At 51.1% G+C, this 21613-nt stretch overlaps 1 protein-coding gene across 4 annotated transcripts in view; it reads right to left on the bottom strand.

Moving 5' to 3' along the window:
* Positions 1–11519: 11519 nt before the first annotated feature.
* LOC138520780 (lumican-like) overlaps positions 11520–21613 on the bottom strand; it is a 127852-nt gene continuing 117758 nt past the window's right edge. For all 4 annotated transcript variants that reach the window (XM_069633079.1, XM_069633076.1, XM_069633078.1 and 1 more), the window contains exon 4: positions 11520–12882. In XM_069633079.1, coding sequence (XP_069489180.1) covers positions 12731–12882 — 152 coding nt within the window. In that variant the 3' untranslated portion in view covers positions 11520–12730. The remainder of the gene's footprint in view (positions 12883–21613) is intronic.

Below are 21613 nucleotides of genomic sequence, written 5' to 3'. Positions count from 1 at the left end.
GCTTCCCCCTTCCATGGGCTTGCAGAGAGTGGTGCCTGTAAACGTAACTTACACACAGGCATTGGGCTTCCCTTATATCTGTGGGCAGTCACTAGTCCAACCTGTGTATACACCCCTAGTGGGATTCCTCATTGTTTGTCCAGTGCATGGTTCCTCTTCGTGTTTAGCCTCCTGCTTGGTGTGTTTACCTGCCCCCTTACATCAGCACAGCCGCCCAAAACCTACCTGGGTGCCCTGCGCAACTTCTGACACATGGGCCACGATGCTCCCTACACAGGATCACCTATATAAGGGACACTGGGGCCACGTTGCTCCCTACACAGGATCACCTATATAAGGGACACTGGGCCAGGTTGCTCCCTACACAGGATCACCTATATAAGGGACACTGGGGCCACCTTGCTCCCTACACAGGATCACCTATATAAGGGACACTGGGGCCACGCTGCTCCCTACACAGGATCACCCATATAAGGGACACTGGGGCCAGGTTGCTCCCTACAGGGGATAACTTATATAAGGGACACTGGGCAAGGTTGCTCCCTACACAGGATCACCTATATAAGGGGCACTGGGGCCACGTTGCTCCCTACACAGGATCACCCATATAAGGGACACTGGGGACACGTTGCTCCCTACACAGGATCACCTATATAAGGGAAACTGGGGCCAGGTTGCTCCCTACAGGGGATGACTTATATAAGGGACACTGGGCCAGGTTGCTCCCTACACAGGATCACCTATATAAGGGACACTGGGGCCACGTTGCTCCCTACACAGGATCACCTATATAAGGAACAATGGGGCCACGTTGCTCCCTACACAGGATCACCTATATAAGGGACACTGGGCCAGGTTGCTCCCTACACAAAATCACCTATATAAGGGACACTGGGGCCATGATGCTCCCTACACAGGATCACCTATATAAGGGACACTGGGGCCAGGTTGCTCCCTACAGGGTATCACTTATATAAGGGACACTGCTGCCAGGTTGCTCCCTACAGGGGATGACTTATATAAGGGTCACTGAGGCCAGGTTGCTCCCTACAGGGGATCACTTATACAAGGTACACTGGCGCCAGGATGCTCCTTACAGGTGATCACTTATATAAGGAACACTGTGGTCAAGATGCTCCCTATGGGGTATCATCTGTATAAGGGACACTGTGGCCAGGTTGCCCTCTGCTAGGGATCACTTATATAAGGATCCTCCCATTCCCCACAATGAGACGAGAAGGAACACATTGGGCCGGACTCACTGACGAAGAGCTCCCTCCCCGACCCCCCACAATCATCACAGGCAGCAAGGTAAGCCTGCAGGGCTCCATGATCGAAATCTGTGAAAAAAGAAAAAGAAATGAAACAAACACCTGGGAGGCTGCCTGCTGTAATCTACAGGCGTTTTGCTGTTTGCCATCAAAGTTTATTTGTCAGCTGGCCCAGTTGGGCTGTTTATCTTATGGCTTGTCGGTGCACTCCCATCATGGCCGCCATACTCTCGTGGTGAGCTGAGCTCCCACAGCCTTTCCCTGCCTGCTTCTCATTGGCCAGCCCACAACAGAAGGATCCAATCGGCGCCACCGGCGGGAGAAAGCTGGCCCACACCCAAAGGCACTTCCTTAAGGCCACCTGTGTGTACCTGAAAGGCCTTGGATGGGCCCCCACCTTGTTGCCACCGAACACACAATCCTGCAGCCTCCTGTGCACGTCTTGCTCCTGATCTTGGACCATGGCCTCCCTTTCTGCGCAAACGCGAGTGGTGGCTGAACCGTCCGGTTGCCTCCTCCAGCGATCTCCTTGAACTGTAACTCTGTCATTCCTACTCTGCCTCTCCCTGGACGTGCTCTTTACGTCTCTGCACCCGTGTTCTATATTTGGGAAATACATCTCACATTGTGTTTTCTCCTTACCCCTCTCATCCCTGAGTACACCGCAATGTATTCATGTTTTTAAAATGGATTCTAGGTGGGTGTGCTGTAATGCATTGTATTCCTGTTTTTTAAACAAAAATCGAATCTGGGGGAATATAATGGACACTGAGGCCAGGTTACTCCCTACAGGCGATCATTTATATATGGGACACTGAGGCCAGATTTCTCCCTACAGGGGATCACTTATATAAGGGACACTGAACCCAGGTTACTCCCTACAGGGGATCACTTATATATGGGACACTGAGGCCAGATTTCTCCCTACAGGGGATCACTTATATATGGGACACTGAGGCCAGATTTCTCCCTACAGGGGATCACTTATATAAGGGACACTGGGGCCAGGTTGCTCCCTACAGGGGATCACTTATATAAGGGACACTGGGGCCAGGTTGCTCCCTACAAGGCATCACCAATATAAGGGACCGTGAGGCAAGGTTGCTCCCTTCAGAGGATCACATAAGGGACACTGGGACCAGGTTGCTCCCTACAGGGGAACACCTATATAAGGAACACTGGGGTCAAGATGCTCCCTAAGGGGGATCATCTCTATAAGAGACACCGGGTTAGGTTGCTCCCTATGGAGGATCATCTGTAAAAGGGACACTGGGACCAGGTTGCTCCATACAGGGATCACTTATATAAGGGACACTGAGGCCAGGTTGCTCACTAAAGGGGAATCATCTATATATGGGAGCCTGGTGCTGGGTTGCTCCCTACAGGAGATCACTTATTTAAGGGACACTGGGGCCAGGTTACTCCTTAGAGAGAATCTCTCACTTATATATGGGAAACTGGACCCAGGTTGCTCCCTAAAGGGGATCTCCTGTATAAAGGACACTGGGGCCAGGTTGCTCCCTAGAGGAGATCACTTATTTAAGGGACACTGGGGCCAGGTTACTCCGTACAGAGAATCTATCACTTATATATGGGAAACTGGACCCAGGTTGCTCCCTAAAGGGGATCTCCTGTATAAAGGACACTGGGGCCAGGTTGCTCCCTAGAGGAGATCACTTATTTAAGGGACACTGGGGCCAGGTTACTCCGTACAGAGAATCTATCACTTATATATGGGAAACTGGACCCAGGTTGCTCCCTAAAGGGGATCACCTGTATAAAGGAGACTGGGTCCAGGTTGCTCCCTACAGGAGATCACCTATAAAAGGGTGTAGTGGAGCAGGTAAACATTGTCTTGCCAGTTCCCACCCCCTCCGTCAAATTGGAACAATAAACAAAAAGTCATAGATGGTACCCCTGCATCGTTCCTATACCGCATCGAGTGTATGAGAGACTTTACACACTCAGACAGCCATAGAGAATGTACCCTCGCACTGAAAGTGTGGAAGGATATCGCATGGAAGAATGCTATATGGAAGGATGTCGCCTGCCAAGATGTCAGAATGCATTTGTGAACATCATGATCCGAAGTTATATGAACCGATATGTTGAAACGATATAAAAATATTAAGTAACAATGTAACTGTAGCACTGAGAGTAGCATGAACTGAAAGCTAAAGTAATCATGGATCTGAAGATGAAGTACCTTACTGACCAATAACTGTAAATACGCAGTAACGCAAGGTAGAAAGTCAACATATAGAAGCTTGACATAGAGGAACATATAACATGGCAAGGACGCCCATATTAGGAAAATGGACAACAGCTCACGTTGAATTTCACCAGGCTACCTCAGAAACAGGGCGAGGTTGCAAGACTCGGGAGATGTGGAAAAACAGCCCTCTGAGCAGACAAGACAATGAGTCAGGGTTGGCCCAGAGAGAAGATGCTATTTTGGGGGATATGTGCAAAGAATGAAGGGAGTACATGGATAAGCGCTGAATGTGGGACATTCTTTATCGATGAAAGATGAAAACATGTGTGAGAGCCAAACTGCTGGTCAATTAAAAGTGTATAAAGTTCATATGAGATCGAGTGAGCAAGTCTCTAGAGGTCAAGAGGAGTAACAGCACCCTGTGTAATTAAATCAAATAGCAGTAAATGAAGGCTGAAATTGACACAGAAGTCGAAAACAAAGACTATTCATTAGAGCCCCAAGCTAAAATAGCGGTGTGATCACACTCCCTTGAATGTTCCAGGACAGTGAACAGGCTACAAGGTCAACTACAAATGGAAGACTTTGGCTTGTGGCCTGCCGATGAACGATGATAGACTAATTGGGAAAGGGGGAGTAGTCTGACGGGATTCAAACACCTAGGTTTCGTTTCATGTATGTGCTGCTAAGGAGCTAAAAGTCCAAGGTTGGGCTAGAATGCCAGCCAATCAGTGGGGTTGGGGGACAACCTAAAATACAGTGTTGAAGGAGCCAATCCACTGATGTTTTGTCTGCTATAGTCAGTACTATACATGTTTAGAGGTAGTTCAAGGCATGCCCTCAACTCGCAGGCATCCTCCTGTCAGGTTCACATTTGCCAGTTTCCCAGTTCAACCAGTTTTCTCCAATGTGTCGAAGACTTTCAAGTGTACGAGGGGTTTTGCTTGACCCTCATAGGACCACTTTGACACTTCACACTGGCCTCTCCTAAGGCCTCTTGGTCTTTGTAGTTTAAAAAAAAACAACACAACCTAAAGGAAGGCTTCAGTCAGAGTCCTTCGAATGAGCGTCCCCATGACGCCTGACCACTCTGCTTCTGAACCTTTTACTAGGGTTTCCTTAAAGTTCATTTACACATGTTCTTTGTTCACCAAGGTTGCCTTCTTCTCCGACTCACTGGCTGAGCTGAATTGTTGGAGTTTCTTGTCTCAGGAGTCAAGGACGGCACCACAGCAGTAACTGCTTCTCCATAGTTTGACTATCAGCGCAGGAGGGCCCCATGTGCTGCTGACACCCCTCACACCACACGCCAGCTGGACTTCACTGGTTTTATGCTTTCCCTTTTGGAGGCTTCGTGGATCTGAGTGGTAAAGGGCAATTCCCTCTTTGTCGTCCCTCCAGATCTCTCCGCCTTTCTCCTCCGCTTGAACTGCCAGACTGGAATAGCTGCTTTGTCGTATGGTCAGCCTTGCTTGAAGTGTGCTTTCTTGCTCCGCCTTTTGACCCTGTGTTGAAGGGAAAGGGCTGTCAGGTGTGCATAGTTAACGTTAATTGCCTGACTCTGCCTGGCCCTTGTGTTGGGACATGTCAGGTAAACGGCCCTGGTGTTGGTCTGTTGTCTGCCTAGGTGTAGGAAAGTGTTTGTGTTGGGAAAGGGGGGGTAGAACTTCTCAGTATCTTACGAGGTAGGATGGGGAAAAGCTGTTCTTAGAAAGAGGGTACCACGCCTCACCCGTCGGTGTCCCACTTCCACTCCCCGAGGACCCCCTATCCAGGTGATTCTCCTGCACTGCTCCACCCCCAGTAAATGGATCAATAGTGACTGCCGTGTCCTGGCCACCTGGATCCTCGGTGACCAGTCAGGGAGACACCTTTGAGTCTGTCTGATTATTTGGCCTAAGATCTATTATTGTAATTCCATCTAGTCCAAAAGACGCTTCAATGTGCTAGAGCACAAGGGACACTGAGGCCAGGTTGCTCCCGACAGGGGAACACCTATATATGGGACACTGAGGCCAGGTTGCTCCCGACAGGGGAACACCTATATATGGGACACTGAGGCCAGGTTGCTCCCTACAGGGGAACACCTATATATGGTACACTGCTGCCAGGCTGCTCCCTACAGGGATCACATATTTAAGGGACACTGTGGCCAGTTTGTTCTCTACACTCTACAGTGTGCCACTTATATAAGGGACAAATGGTCCAAGTTGCTCCCTACAGGGGATCACTTATATACGGGGCATTGGGACCAGGGCGCTCCCTACTGCAGATCGCCCATATAAGAGACACTGCAGCAATGTTGCTTCCTATGGGGGTTCACCTATATAATGTACACAGGGACAGATGTCTCACTATTGGGAGATCACCTATATAAGGAGCAATGGGTCAGGTTGTTCCATACAGGGCATCACCTATAAAAGGGAGACTGAAGCCAGGTTTCTCCAGATGGCAATCACTTATGTAAGAGACACTGGGGCATGGTTGCTCTCTATTGGGGATCACCTAGAGAAGGAACACTGACGTTATGTTGCTCTTACCAGGGATCACTAATATAAGGGACATTGGGTCAGCTTTCTCGCCATGGGGGATCATTGAGGTGAGGTTCCACCATATGGAAGATCACTTATATAAGGGACTGTGATGAATCGGGCAGCACCATCACAACATCCCAGCCTAAAGTCTCCTCCCAGGTGGCCAGGCAGAAGCTCCCTGATCCTAACCCTGGGGGTGGTGTCAGGGGGAAGGATCACATGGGAGGTGAAGGCTGTCAAGGGCAAGTGGTCAATCTGTCAGGAGAGACACAGTATTTATCCTCTTCTGAGGATCTCCTGATACCTGAGTATTTAATGGAATTTTGCCACAGTAGGGCCTCCCCTCCCAGGATTAATCAAGGTACCAAACATGAGATCCCTGGTTGTAAATATGACCATAATGTATATAGGGAACTGGGAGATAATGCAAATGCTTTTAGTAATAATGATTCTACCATAAGTTTGGATAAACCCAAGAGAAAACAATTCTCTCCTTTAAAATCTCCCCTTGGAAAAATATCTTATAAACCACTCAAACAGAGTGGATTAAATTATCTTAAAACAGCTAAGAACATTATGGACTTCAAGTCCCATAATGCTCTTAATACTGAGACGGTGAAGAGTGGCACAGAGTTACTAAACCATAGTGGGCAGTATAGTTATTCTAATGACCCACACCTAAGCGGGACCTTTAAATGTTTAAAGCCTTTCAGGTGCAGGCCAGTAGAAAGCAGTGGGAGCAGCAGAAGGAGAAAGCAGAAGCAGGAGTTGCTGCTGCACGCTGTGTAGAAAACATGGCAGAATTCAAGGTGCCTGTGAAATGCAGAGGGTATGAAGTGGGGAGCAAGGTGAAGCCCAGCTGTTCTGAAGGAGAGGTAAGCTCTCTGAGTCCTGCATTTCGCCCCAGTGTGAAGTTTTCACCGGAGCGCGTAAGGAGCAGTGGAAGCTCCGTTGACAGAGCGAGCATCAGAAGAATGACCGGAGCTGTCAAAAGGGAGGGAAACCCTGATGCTTGAAGACGCAGCAAGTCTGGGGGAAATGCCAGGAAAGACCAGTGAGTTTGCCTGACATAGGTCACCCCGGGGCGCCCTGACGTAGACCGCTGCATAAGTATACATATTTTGAATACTGAACATTTGAATTGAAACAAGTTAAGCGCAATTCATCTATAAAGGGGAGATGTCAAATAAGAGAATCTTGTGACCTGTATTGCCAAAGCCAAAAGGGGGCAATATTTAAGAAAGGAGAATGTAATATCCCAAAATGGAAAAGTCGAATAAGAGAAAATCATAACCTGCATTGCCTAAGCCAAGAGGAGGCAATAATTAAATAAGGAGGATATAACTTGCCCAAAGAGGATATCTAACAAAGGTACCTTGTAACCAGCACTACCGACACCAAAGAAAGCTAAGAGTGACACCAAGACCATTTGAATGTAACAGTCCTAAAACAAGATACCCCGTGGGAGAAGGTTGTAAACTACACTACCTACCGCCAATAGGTTGTGTAAAGAGAGATCAGAGATGCAGGAGAAAGGCCCTCCTTGTAGAAAGGATCAAGGGGGGAGAAGTGTAACCTGCATTGCCTATGACAAACAGATCAATGTGAGAAGCATTGTCCTTTTGTACAAAATACATGTAGAAGAAGTTGTGAACCAAGAGTGTTGAAAGTCAAGAGACTGGATCAAGAAGCAGTTGTTGATTCAACGTTCACCTTTGATGATTTAAGTATGGAAAGTTGAGAACGAAACTCACCACAGAGTACCAGTAGTAGTGATAGGACTTTTATTCAGGCAGTCGAGTAGACCAGGAAAGAGACAGATAGTGTTTAGTCCTGGCACGTGAGTGGACCAGGAAGAATGTGATTTGAAGCACCGCAATGTGGTAGAAGGTTGTGGTGGAAAATGAAGTGATAATTCCACTACTGTGTTTTGATGAACAGTTGTATAACCATCATGACAAAAGTGTTGGTTATAAAGAAGAAATGCAAAATTATACAAAAGTGGGTGATTTCCAAAGCAAAGCACATTTACATTGAATTTTGACTTGACATATGAAGAGAGAATCTTTTTTGGCTTACCAAACAGAAAACGTTAAGAATTGCCTCAAGAGTGAAGAACATTTTATTTTAAACTGAAAGTCACTTTGCCAAGTGAAAGAGCTGTTGATTCTAACCGAAGTAGAACTTGGCTAGTGGAAAGAACTTTCCTAAATTTGACTATTGGTTTGAAACACCCTGAACTGATCCAGGGGAAGCGGATACAACCCTGTAACAAGGATATCAGTTTATAACTTTTGTGTTTGAATTTACATGTTATTTAGCGAAGTTTAAATTGCTAAGTGATTCCTATATGCTTTTGTTGTATGTATACGCTTGAGGGACAGTTCTTTTGGGCACTAGGCCATTTTCCTTTAGTCTTGGCTTGTTAGGCTACGGAAAGATCAGAGTTTATCTCACCCCTTTATTATTTAAATAAAATGTTGACTTTTGTAAAACCTCCATCTACGTGTCTGCCTCGCATTTCTGACCCCTCACAGGATATTGAGGTGATGTTGCTCCATACCAGGGATCAGTAATATAAGGGACATTGGGCCAGGTTGCCCCCTACAGGGGATTCCCCCATATAAATTAAACTGGCAATGCCCCTTATGGTGATTACCTATATAAGGCATAGTGAGGCAATGCTGCTCCCTTTTGGGTTCACCTATAGATGGGGCACAAGACCAGGTTGCTCCCTACGGGAATCACGTATATAAGAGACACTGGGGTATGGTTGCATCCTATGGGGAATCACCTATATAAGAGACACTGGGGTATGGTTGCATCCTATGGGGAATCACCTATATAAGAGACACTGGGGTATGGTTGCATCCTATGGGGAATCACCTATATAAGAGACACTGGGGTATGGTTGCATCCTATGGGGAATCATGCACATAAGGGACATTGCAGCAAGGTTGCTCCACATGGGAAATCACTTATATAAGGGACACCAAGGTGATGTTTCTCCAAACCAGGGATCACTAACATAAAGGGCACTGATGCCAGGATGCTTCATACCGGGGATCACCCATATAAGGGACATTAAGGCCAGGTTGCTTCTTATGGGGGTTCACCTATATAAGGGACATTGGGCCAGGTTTCTCCCTATGTGGATCACCTATATAAGGGACACGGGGGACTCATTGCTCCAAATGGGGATCACCTTTATATAGGACACTTAAGCAGGTTGCTTCCTATGGGGTTCACCTATATAAGGGACTCCAGTGCCAGATTGCTCCCTTCTTGTGACTACCTATATAGGTTACAGTGGCAATGCCCCTTATGGTGATAAGCCCTCTCCCATATTATAGCGAACATCCACGCCAAGCCACCCATCAAGACCACGTCATCCCCGATGTTCAAATTCAAAGACATCACTGAGCAAGAGGTCATCACCCTGCTCAACTCTATCAAACCCTCCAATTGTAAAGGTGATGCCTGCCCAGCCAGCCTCATCAAAGACTCCGCACATACCCTCGCCCCCTTCCTTACAGCCTTTATCAACTCCTCCTTCCAATCAGGCCATGTCCAATCAGGACTTAAGGAAGCGTGGGTACGCCCACTCCTCAAGAAACCCTCACTCAACCCAACCGTCCCGGGGAATTACAGGCCCATCACAACTGTACCATTCCTGCTCAAAAGTTTGGACAAAGCAGCCTACCTGCAGGTCCAAAAGTTCTTAGAGGACAACCGTCTCCTCGGCCTGCGGCAATCTGGGTTCCGCCCCCAATATGGCACTGAAACGGCCCTCCTAGATCTAAAGAACCAAATGGATGACCTCAGAGATGCAGGCAAACCTGCCCTCCTACTGCTCCTGGATCTATCGCAGCGTTCGATCTGGATGACCACAACACCCTGTGTCACCACCTAGCCACCCAAGCCAACTTCTCCCCGAAAGCCTGCCAGTGGATCACCTCCTTTCTCCAGGAAAGGCCATGAAAGTCTTTTCTGAAGTTGCCGCCGCCACCCCTAGCCTCCTCACCTGCTGTGTCCCTCAGGGATCCTGTATCGCCCCAACACTCTATAACCTCTTTACAAGGCCCCTGTTTAGCATCCTGGATTCCCTTGGTATTTCATATACGAACTATGCTGACGATACGCAGGTACTGATCCCACTCACGGGCGACTACCTAGCAGATTCCAACACCCTCACCTCTATCTACACTACCATCAATCCTGGATGGCGGAGAATTGGCTGTGCCTCAACAGCGAAAAGACCGAACTCCTCCTCATTGGGTCACCCTTCACTCTGGGTAACCTCGGAGATCAGTACGCCTCCTTCACCATTGATAACTTCCAATCAAGGTCTCGAACCATGTTAAAACACTCGGAGTCTACCTTGACTCCGACCTGTCTATGGATAGACAGGTCAATGCTATCGCTGCATCCTCAGCCTACTACTCCAAAGTCCTCAATGCAGCCAGGCCCTTCTTGGCCTGTCAAAATGGCCTCACGATTGCCAGGGCAATTATTGGGTCAAGACTTGACTGCTGTAATGCCCTTCTCGTGGGGACATCCAGCAATAACCTGGCCAGATTGCAGATAGCCCAGAACAATGCGCTAAGGGCAGCCACTGGCACCTCAAGAAGAAACCATATCTCTGAAATCAGAAGGCAAGCACACTGGCTCCCTGTCCAAGAGAGAATTGTCTTTAAAACTCTTGCTCTCACCCACAAATGCCTTCACGAACTTGCCCCTCCTTACCTGACCAACAGAATTACCAGGCACACGGCCACGAGACCTCTCGGGTCCCCTTATGCCAACTCAATTGTCACGCCTACTACTTGGAAAGCGCGCGCTGGTGGCTCCAGCTTCCCCACCCTAGCAGCCACACACTGGAACGCTCTGTCACCTCACCTAAGACTCATTGAATCCCACCTAGCCTTTCATAAGGCTATCAAAACCAGACTCTTTGTTTAACCTGAAACTGTATCTTCCACTGCATATATGCCTACCAATCTAAGAGCCCTCCTGGCACCTGTCTGTAATCCTAAGTTTGCGTACCCTCTGTAACAGCGCCTCGATGCCTTATGGGCTGCAAGCGCGCTTAACAAATGCAAATAAATAAATAAATTACCTGTGTAAGGGATACTGGGGCAATCTTGCTTCCTATTGGGCTTCACCTGTATAAGGGAAGTTGGGCCAGGTTGCTCCCTATGGGGAACACCTATATAAGGGACACTGGGGACTGGTTACTCCATATGGGGATCACCTATATCAGAGACACTGGTTGCTCCCAGCCCTACAGATAAGGGTTGTATCAGTCACTTTTACTCCCTAAAATAGGCATACACGTCCAAAAAATAAAAACAAGGAGTAAAAATACTCCCCAAAAAAACCCAGGAAAAACAGATAGGAGCTTGTGGCCTTGCATTCAGCCACAGCGCAAGCTCCATTGATCGCTTTACACCAGTAGTAAAAACAATGCCGGAGGAAGAAAATACTATGACTGCCTGGTCTGATAGGTAACATGTATGTTTTAATGTGCATCAATAGCAAGGTTCAAAGAAAGAGGTACTACTAACATTCGTTTTACTCGCTTATAAAAAAAAATACTCCCATTGGGAATGCAACTTACTTTTTTACTCCCTAAAAATCATTTTACTCCCAACTTTAAAAAATAGGGCGTACAATTCTCCCACTTCAAACTCTTATCTGGAATATATGTAATAGGGTGATGCCTATGGGGCACCGCCTATATTAGTTACACTTGGGTCAGGTTGGTCCCTATAGGGGATTACCTATACAAGGGACACGTGTAGAAGGTTGCCTGCTACTGTTGATCACCTATATAAGTTACAGTGGCAATGCTCCTTATGGTGATTACTTATATAAGGCACACTGAGGCAATGTTGCTCCCTATGGGGGTCACCTACATAAAGGACATTGGGCCAGGTTGGTCCCTACAGGGGATTACCTTCTTTTGGGGGTGATGGGGCCAGGTTCTTGCTTATGGTGGGATCACCTATATAAGAGACACTGGGGTATGATTGCTCCCTATGGGGATCACCTATATAATGGACACTGTTGTGATGTTGCTACATAGCAGGGATCAATTATATAAGGGACACAGGGCCAGGTTGTTCACTACTGGGAGAACACCCATGCTAGGGGCAATGGGTCAGGTGACTCTGTGCAGGGATCACCTACACAGGGATCACCTACCTACGGGCACTGCAGACTGGTTGCTCCCTATGGGGGATGGCCTCTATAAGGGGCACTGAGGTAAGGTGGCTCCCTATGGGGGGGTCACCTATATAAGAATCCAAGGCCAGGTTTCTCTCTCTGGCAGATCTCCGATATAAGGGACATTGGGCCAGGTTGCTCCATATGGGGGATGACCTCTATAAGGGACACTGAGGCCTGGTTGCTCCCTAAGGGAGATCACCTATACATGGGATGGAGGGGCAAGGCTGCTCCCAATGAGAGATCACCTATATAATTGATACCTGGTCATTGTTGGTCCCTATGGGGGATTACCCGTGGGCAACGAGGGCCACTGCCATCTCTGAAGCACTAATGGTGCCCCCTCTGCCCGCTGTCTGCCATGCACTGACTCATATGGGTCACTGAATTTCCCAGCATGCCTGAGTCTGGTAAAGAGTGGCTAGACTAGGGTAGGGTGCTCCCAAAGGCAAGTCCAGGTTCTGCAGCCAGTGGGTCGCCAGCTAGATGTACACGTGACCCAGGAGCCGCAGGCAGTGCATCCAGTTAGAGGGGAGATCGGCGGCGCGGAGCCTGTTTCCATCGAGGCGCAGCAGGCGGAGGCGGGAGAAGTGCACCGGGGACATCACGCGGCAGAAGCTGCTGACATTGAAAGCTGCGGAGAGAAAAGGCAGGAATGAGAATGAGCGGGAAGCAGAGACTTTCCAGAATATTCCATGAAGCTAGGAGGTAGTAAGTGAGCTCTGTGAGGGTCGCTGTCTGGCCCTATAACTCAAACGAGCTCTGTGAGGGTCACGGTCTGGCCCTATAACCCAAGTGTACTCTGTGAGGGTCACGGTCTGGCCCTATAACCCAAGCGAGCTCTGTGAGGGTTGTGGTCTGGCCCTATAACCCAAGTGAGCTCTGTGAGGGTCGTGGTCTGGCCCTATAACCCAAGCGAGATCTGTGAGGGTTGCGGTCTGGCCCTATAACCCAAGCGACCTCTGTGGGAGTCGTGGTCTGGCCCTATAACCCAAGTGAGCTCTGTGAGGGTCGCGGTCTGGCCCTATAACCCAAGTGAGCTCTGTGAGGGTCGCAGTCTGGCCCTATAACCCAAGCGAGCTCTGTGAGGGTCGCGGTCTGGCACTATAACCCAAGCGAGCTCTGTGAGGGTCGCAATCTGGCACTACAACCCCCAAGCTCTCCCAGGACTGTGGTACACACATAGGCCTGCAAGGGCACCCACAAAAACATTACCAATACAGGTCAGTCCTTACCTACAGAAACTCATGCTGTTGTAGCAAGTGGACCCTAGCACAGCTGTGCCAGAGAACCACAACTCTGAACTGCAGAACCCCTCCTTTTTCAGTAGTGAGACCCACTCATAGCTCTGCCACAGCACCCAACTGGTTCCTGAACTGCAGAGACCCCTCCTAATCCAGAAATTGGACACTCAGACAGCCCAGCCAACCCACCTCAATTTTGAACTATATAAACCGCTGCTATTCCAGCATGGGGACTTAATCCAAGACCCCCCAATCCTGACCTGCAGCAACCCCTGCTAGTCCAGCAGTGAGACCCCCACATACAACTCTGCCAATGCACCTCAAGCATGACCTCCGGAAACCCTGGCTAGTCCAGCAGTGAGACCCCCACAAACATCTCTGCCAATTACCCTCAACCCCGACCTGCAGCAACCACTGCTAGTCCAGCAGTGAGACCCCCACATACAACTCTGCCAATGCACCTCAAGCATGACCTCCGGAAACCCCGGCTAGTCCAGCAGAGAGACCCCCACAAACATCTCTGCCAATTACCCTCAACCCCGACCGCAAGCAACCCCTGCAAATCCAGCAGTAAGGCCCTGGCATTGCTCTGATAATGACCCTCAATCCTGACCTGCAGCAACCCCTGCTAGTCCAGCAGTGGCACCCCCACATACAGCTCTGCCAATGCACCTCAGGCATGACCTCTGGAAACCCCGGCTAGTCCAGCAGTAAGACCCTGGCATTGCTCTGGTAATGACCCTCAATCCTGACTTGCATAAGACCCTCTTAGTCCTGCATTGAGACGCACACACAGCTCTGCCAGAGACTCTCAACCCCGACCTGCAGCGACACCTGCTAGTCCAACAGTGAGACCCCCACACAGCTCTGCCAGTGACCCTCAACCCCGACCTGCAGCAACCCCTGCTAATCCGGCAGTAAGACCCTGGCATTGCTCTGGTAATGACCCTCAAGCCTGACCTGCAGCAACCCCAGCTAGTCCAGCAGTGAGAACCGCACACACAGCTCTGCCAATTACCCTCCACCCGACCTCCAGCAACCCCTGGTAGTCCAGCAGTAAGACCCTGGCATTGCTCTGGTAATGATCCTCAATCCTGACCTGCAGCAACCCCTGCTAGTCCAGCAGTGAGACCCCCACATACAACTCTGCCAATGCACCTCAAGCATGACCTCCGGAAACCCCGGCTAGTCCAGCAGTAAGACCCTGGCATTGCTCTGGTAATGACCCTCAATCCTGACTTGCATAAGACCCTCTTAGTCCTGCATTGAGACGCACACACAGCTCTGCCAGAGACTCTCAACCCCGACCTGCAGCAACCCCTGCTAATCCGGCAGTAAGACCCTGGCATTGCTCTGGTAATGACCCTCAAGCCTGACCTGCAGCAACCCCGGCTAGTCCAGCAGTGAGAACCCCACACACAGCTCTGCCAATTACCCTCCACCCAACCTCCAGCAACCCCTGGTAGTCCAGCAGTAAGACCCTGGCATTGCTCTGGTAATGACCCTCAATCCTGACCTGCAGCAACCCCTGCTAGTCCAGCAGTGGCACCCCCACATACAGCTCTGCCATTGCACCTCAGGCATGACCTCTGGAAACCCCGGCTAGTCCAGCAGTAAGACCCTGGCATTGCTCTGGTAATGACCCTCAATCCTGACTTGCATAAGACCCTCTTAATCCTGCATTGAGACCCACACCCAGCTCTGCTAGTGACCCTCAATCATGACCTCCGGAAACCCTGGCTAGCCCAGCAGTAAGACCCTGGTATTGCTCTGGTATTGACCTTCAATCCTGATTTGCATAAACCCCCCTTAGTCGTGCATTGAGACCCACACACAGCTCTGCCAATGACCCTCAAGCATGACCTCCAGAAACCCCTGCTAGTCCTGCATTGAGACCCACACACAGTGCTGCCAGTGACCCTCAACCCCGACCTGCAGCAACCCCTGCTAGTCCAACAGTGAGACCCCCACACAGCTCTGCCAGTGACCCTCAACCCCAACCTGCAGCAACCCCTGCTAGTCCAACAGTAAGACTCTGGCATTGCTCTGGTAATGACCCTCAATCCTGACCTGCAGCAACCACTGCTAGTCCAGCAGTGAGACCCCCACATACAACTCTGCCAATGCACCTCAAGCATGACCTCCGGAAACCCCGACTAGTCCAGCAGAGAGACCCCCACAAACATCTCTGCCAATTACCCTCCACCCGACCGCAAGCAACCCCTGCAAATCCAGCAGTAAGGCCCTGGCATTGCTCTGATAATGACCCTCAATCCTGACCTGCAGCAACCCCTGCTAGTCCAGCAGTGGCACCCCCACATACAGCTCTGCCAATGCACCTCAGGCATGACCTCTGGAAACCCCGGCTAGTCCAGCAGTAAGACCCTGGCATTGCTCTGGTAATGACCCTCAATCCTGACTTGCATAAGACCCTCTTAGTCCTGCATTGAGACGCACACACAGCTCTGCCAGAGACTCTCAACCCCGACCTGCAGCGACACCTGCTAGTCCAACAGTGAGACCCCCACACAGCTCTGCCAGTGACCCTCAACCCCGACCTGTAGCAACCCCTGCTAATCCGGCAGTAAGACCCTGGCATTGCTCTGGTAATGACCCTCAAGCCTGACCTGCAGCAACCCCGGCTAGTCCAGCAGTGAGAACCCCACACACAGCTCTGCCAATTACCCTCCACCCGACCTCCAGCAACCCCTGGTAGTCCAGCAGTAAGACCCTGGCATTGCTCTGGTAATGATCCTCAATCCTGACCTGCAGCAACCCCTGCTAGTCCAGCAGTGAGACCCCCACATACAACTCTGCCAATGCACCTCAAGCATGACCTCCGGAAACCCCGGCTAGTCCAGCAGAGAGACCCCCACAAACATCTCTGCCAATTACCCTCAACCCCGACCGCAAGCAACCCCTGCAAATCCAGCAGTAAGGCCCTGGCATTGCTCTGATAATGACCCTCAATCCTGACCTCCAGCAACCCCAGCTAGTCCAGCAGTGAGAACCCCACACACAGCTCTGCCAATTACCCTTCACCCCGACCTCCAGCAACCCCTACTAGTCCAGCAGTGGCACCCCTACATACAGCTCTGCCAATGCACCTCAGGCATGACCTCTGGAAACCCCGGCTAGTCCAGCAGTAAGACCCTGGCATTGCTCTGGTAATGACCCCCAATCCTGACCTGCAGCAATCCCTGCTATTCCAGCAGTGAGACCCCCACATACAACTCTGCCAATGCACCTCAAGCATGACCTCCGGAAACCCTGGCTAGTCCAGCAGTGAGACCCCCACAAACATCTCTGCCAATTACCCTCAACCCCGACCTGCAGCAACCCCTGCTAATCCAGCAGTAAGACCCTGGCATTGCTCTGGTAATGACCCTCAATCCTGACCTGCAACAACCCCGGCTAGTCCAGCAGTGAGAACCCCACACACAGCTCTGCCAATTACCCTCCACCCGACCTCCAGCAACCCCTGCTAGTCCAGCAGTAAGACCCTGGCATTGCTCTGGTAATGACCCTCAATCCTGACCTGCAGCAACCCCTGCTAGTCCAGCAGTGGCACCCCCACATACAGCTCTGCCAATGCACCTCAGGCATGACCTCTGGAAACCCCGGCTAGTCCAGCAGTAAGACCCTGGCATTGCTCTGGTAATAACCCTCAATCCTGACTTGCATAAGACCCTCTTAGTCCTGCATTGAGACGCACACACAGCTCTGCCAGAGACTCTCAACCCCGACCTGCAGCAACCCCTGCTAATCCGGCAGTAAGACCCTGGCATTGCTCTGGTAATGACCCTCAAGCCTGACCTGCAGCAACCCCGGCTAGTCCAGCAGTGAGAACCCCACACACAGCTCTGCCAATTACCCTCCACCCGACCTCCAGCAACCCCTGGTAGTCCAGCAGTAAGACCCTGGCATTGCTCTGGTAATGATCCTCAATCCTGACCTGCAGCAACCCCTGCTAGTCCAGCAGTGAGACCCCCACATACAACTCTGCCAATGCACCTCAAGCATGACCTCCGGAAACCCCGGCTAGTCCAGCAGAGAGACCCCCACAAACATCTCTGCCAATTACCCTCAACCCCAACCGCAAGCAACCCCTGCAAATCCAGCAGTAAGGCCCTGGCATTGCTCTGATAATGACCCTCAATCCTGACCTCCAGCAACCCCAGCTAGTCCAGCAGTGAGAACCCCACACACAGCTCTGCCAATTACCCTTCACCCCGACCTCCAGCAACCCCTACTAGTCCAGCAGTGGCACCTCTACATACAGCTCTGCCAATGCACCTCAGGCATGACCTCTGGAAACCCCGGCTAGTCCAGCAGTAAGACCCTGGCATTGCTCTGGTAATGACCCTCAATCCTGACCTGCAGCAACCCCTGCTAGTCCAGCAGTGGCACCCCCACATACAGCTCTGCCATTGCACCTCAGCCATGACCTCTGGAAACCCCGGCTAGTCCAGCAGTAAGACCCTGGCATTGCTCTGGTAATGACCCTCAATCCTGACTTGCATAAGACCCTCTTAATCCTGCATTGAGACCCACACCCAGCTCTGCTAGTGACCCTCAATCATGACCTCCGGAAACCCTGGCTAGCCCAGCAGTAAGACCCTGGTATTGCTCTGGTATTGACCTTCAATCCTGACTTGCATAAACCCCCCTTAGTCGTGCATTGAGACCCACACACAGCTCTGCCAATGACCCTCAAGCATGACCTCCAGAAACCCCTGCTAGTCCTGCATTGAGACCCACACACAGTGCTGCCAGTGACCCTCAACCCCGACCTGCAGCAACCCCTGCTAGTCCAACAGTGAGACCCCCACACAGCTCTGCCAGTGACCCTCAACCCCAACCTGCAGCAACCCCTGCTAGTCCAACAGTAAGACTCTGGCATTGCTCTGGTAATGACCCTCAATCCTGACCTGCAGCAACCACTGCTAGTCCAGCAGTGAGACCCCCACATACAACTCTGCCAATGCACCTCAAGCATGACCTCCGGAAACCCCGGCTAGTCCAGCAGAGAGACCCCCACAAACATCTCTGCCAATTACCCTCAACCCCGACCGCAAGCAACCCCTGCAAATCCAGCAGTAAGGCCCTGGCATTGCTCTGATAATGACCCTCAATCCTGACCTCCAGCAACCCCAGCTAGTCCAGCAGTGAGAACCCCACACACAGCTCTGCCAATTACCCTTCACCCCGACCTCCAGCAACCCCTACTAGTCCAGCAGTGGCACCCCCACATACAGCTCTGCCAATGCACCTCAGGCATGACCTCTGGAAACCCCGGCTAGTCCAGCAGTAAGACCCTGGCATTGCTCTGGTAATGACCCTCAATCCTGACCTGCAGCAACCCCTGCTAGTCCAGCAGTGGCACCCCCACATACAGCTCTGCCAATGCACCTCAGGCATGACCTCTGGAAACCCCGGCTAGTCCAGCAGTAAGACCCTGGCATTGCTCTGGTAATGACCCTCAATCCTGACTTGCATAAAACCCTCTTAATCCTGCATTGAGACCCACACCCAGCTCTGCCAGTGACACTCAATCATGACCTCCGGAAACCCTGGCTAGCCCAGCAGTAAGACCCTGGTATTGCTCTGGTATTGACCTTCAATCCTGACTTGCATAAACCCCCCTTAGTCGTGCATTGAGACCCACACACAGCTCTGCCAATGACCCTCAAGCATGACCTCCAGAAACCCCTACTAGTCCTGCATTGAGACCCAAACACAGCGCTGCCAGTGACCCTCAACCCCGACCTGCAGCAACCCCTGCTAGTCCAACAGTGAGACCCCCACACAGCTCTGCCAGTGACCCTCAACCCCAACCTGCAGCAACCCCTGCTAGTCCAACAGTAAGACCCTGGCATTGCTCGGGTAATGAACCTCACTCCTGACTTGCATAAGCCCCTCTTAGTCCTGCATTGAGACCCCCACACAGCTCTGCCAGTGACCCTCAACCCCAACCTGCAGCAACCCCTGCTAGTCCAACAGTGAGACCCCCACACACTGCTCTGCAGACGCACCCCATTCCCAGGCATTTCAGCTGCACAAAGGCCTTCACACGCAACCCACAGGGCCGACTCACTTCTACACAAACCAGATGTCTTCCTGGGAAGGATGAGCCGCCTTTTCCAAAACTTAATTGAGAACAGAAGCACGGCGTTCAGTGCGCGAGGAAAGACAAGCCGCCCTGCCACACGTGTCTGTCCCACGGGGTTCACCTGGCAGCCCCCCACCATCCTGTCATGCCTCCATGTTACAGAGTCATTGTTAAAGATCACCTGTAGAACAAGCAGCCGTGAGAGTCGGGTCACAAAGAGGTTTAAGGTGAAGAGCTCGTGCGGGAGGGGGCGAGGCAGGGGGTACTGGCTGAAGATAAGCCGTGCAAATGATGTATGTGCTGGAAAGGGGAGGCCATTAATGGAATATATGGTCAGCATTGAGTTGCACTGAAAGACCCGCGTGTGAGCGTCAGTGCTGGAATAGCAGAGGTGCAGTGGGTCACGATGGAGGTACATTAGCAGAGCTGTATATGAGCCTCAGTGCTGGAATAGCAGGGGCTGCTGCGGGTCAGCATAGAGGTACATTGACAGAGCTACGTGTGAGCGTCAGTGCTGGAATAGCAGGGGTGCAGTGGGTCACGATGGAGGTACATTAGCAGAGCTGTATGTGAGCCTCAGTGCTGGAATAGCAGGGGCTGCTGCGGGCAGCATAGAGGTACATTGACAGAGCTACGTGTGAGCGTCAGTGCTGGAATAGCAGGGGTGCAGTGGGTCACGATGGAGGTACATTAGCAGAGCTGTATATGAGCCTCAGTGCTGGAATAGCAGGGGCTGCTGCGGGTCAGCATAGAGGTACATTGACAGAGCTACGTGTGAGCGTCAGTGCTGGAATAGCAGGGGTGCAGTGGGTCACGATGGAGGTACATTATCAGAGCTCTATGTGAGCCTCAGTGCTGGAATAGCAGGGGCTGCTGCGGGCAGCATAGAGGTACATTGACAGAGCTACGTGTGAGCGTCAGTGCTGGAATAGCAGGGGTGCAGTGGGTCACGATGGAGGTACATTAGCAGAGCTGTATATGAGCTTCAGTGCTGGAATAGCAGGGCTGCTGCGGGTCAGTTTAGAGGTACATTGGCGGAGCTACATGTGAGCCTCAGTGCTAGAATAGCAAGGGCGAAGTGGGTCAGACTGGAGGTACATTGACAGAGCTATGTGTGAGCCTCAGTGCTGGAATAGCAAGGGTGCAGTGGGTCAGAATGGAGGTAAACTGACAGAGCTACGTGTGAGGCTCAGTGCTGGAATAGCAGGGGCGCAGTGGGTCGGAATGGAGGTACATTGACAGAGCTACGTGTGAGCCTCAGTGCTGGAATAGCAAGGGTGCACTGGTTCAGAATGGAGGTACATTGACAGAGCTATGTGTGGGTCTTAGTGCTGGAATAGCAGGGGCACAGTGGGTCGGAATGGAGGTAAATTGACAGAGCTACGTGTGAGGCTCAGTGCTGGAATAGCAGGGGCGCAGTGGGTCGGAATGGAGGTACATTGACAGAGCTACGTGTGAGCCTCAGTGCTGGAATAGCAAGGGTGCACTGGTTCAGAATGGAGGTACATTGACAGAGCTATGTGTGGGTCTTAGTGCTGGAATAGCAGGGGCGCAGTGGGTCGGAATGGAGGTACATTGACAGAGCTACATGTGAGCCCCAGTGCTGGAATAGCAGGGGCGCAGTGGGTCGGAATGGAGGTACATTGACAGAGCTATGTGTGAGCCTCAGTGCTGGAATAGCAAGGGAGCAGTGGGTCAGGATGGAGGTACATTGACAGAGCTACGTGTGAGCCTCAGTGCTGGAATAGCAGGGGTGCAGTGGGTCAGAGCAGAGGTATATTGACAGAGCTTTGCGTGAGTCTCAGGGTCAGGATGGAGGTACATTGACAGGCCTATGTGTCAGTCTCAGTGCTGTGATAGCAGGGGCGCAGTGGGTCGGAATGGCGGTACATTAACAGAGCTACGTGTGAGACCTCAGTACTGGAATAAAAGGGACTGCTGCAGGTCGGAAAAACAGGTGCTCCAGCAGAGCTGTATGCGAGCCCCAATACTGGAATAGCAAGGGCTGC

The sequence above is a fragment of the Ambystoma mexicanum genome, chromosome 13 (genome assembly GCF_040938575.1).
Source record: "Ambystoma mexicanum isolate Mex_15411 chromosome 13, UKY_AmexF1_1, whole genome shotgun sequence".
Lineage (NCBI taxonomy): Eukaryota > Metazoa > Chordata > Amphibia > Caudata > Ambystomatidae > Ambystoma > Ambystoma mexicanum.
This window is presented reverse-complemented; position numbering and strand designations above follow the sequence as displayed.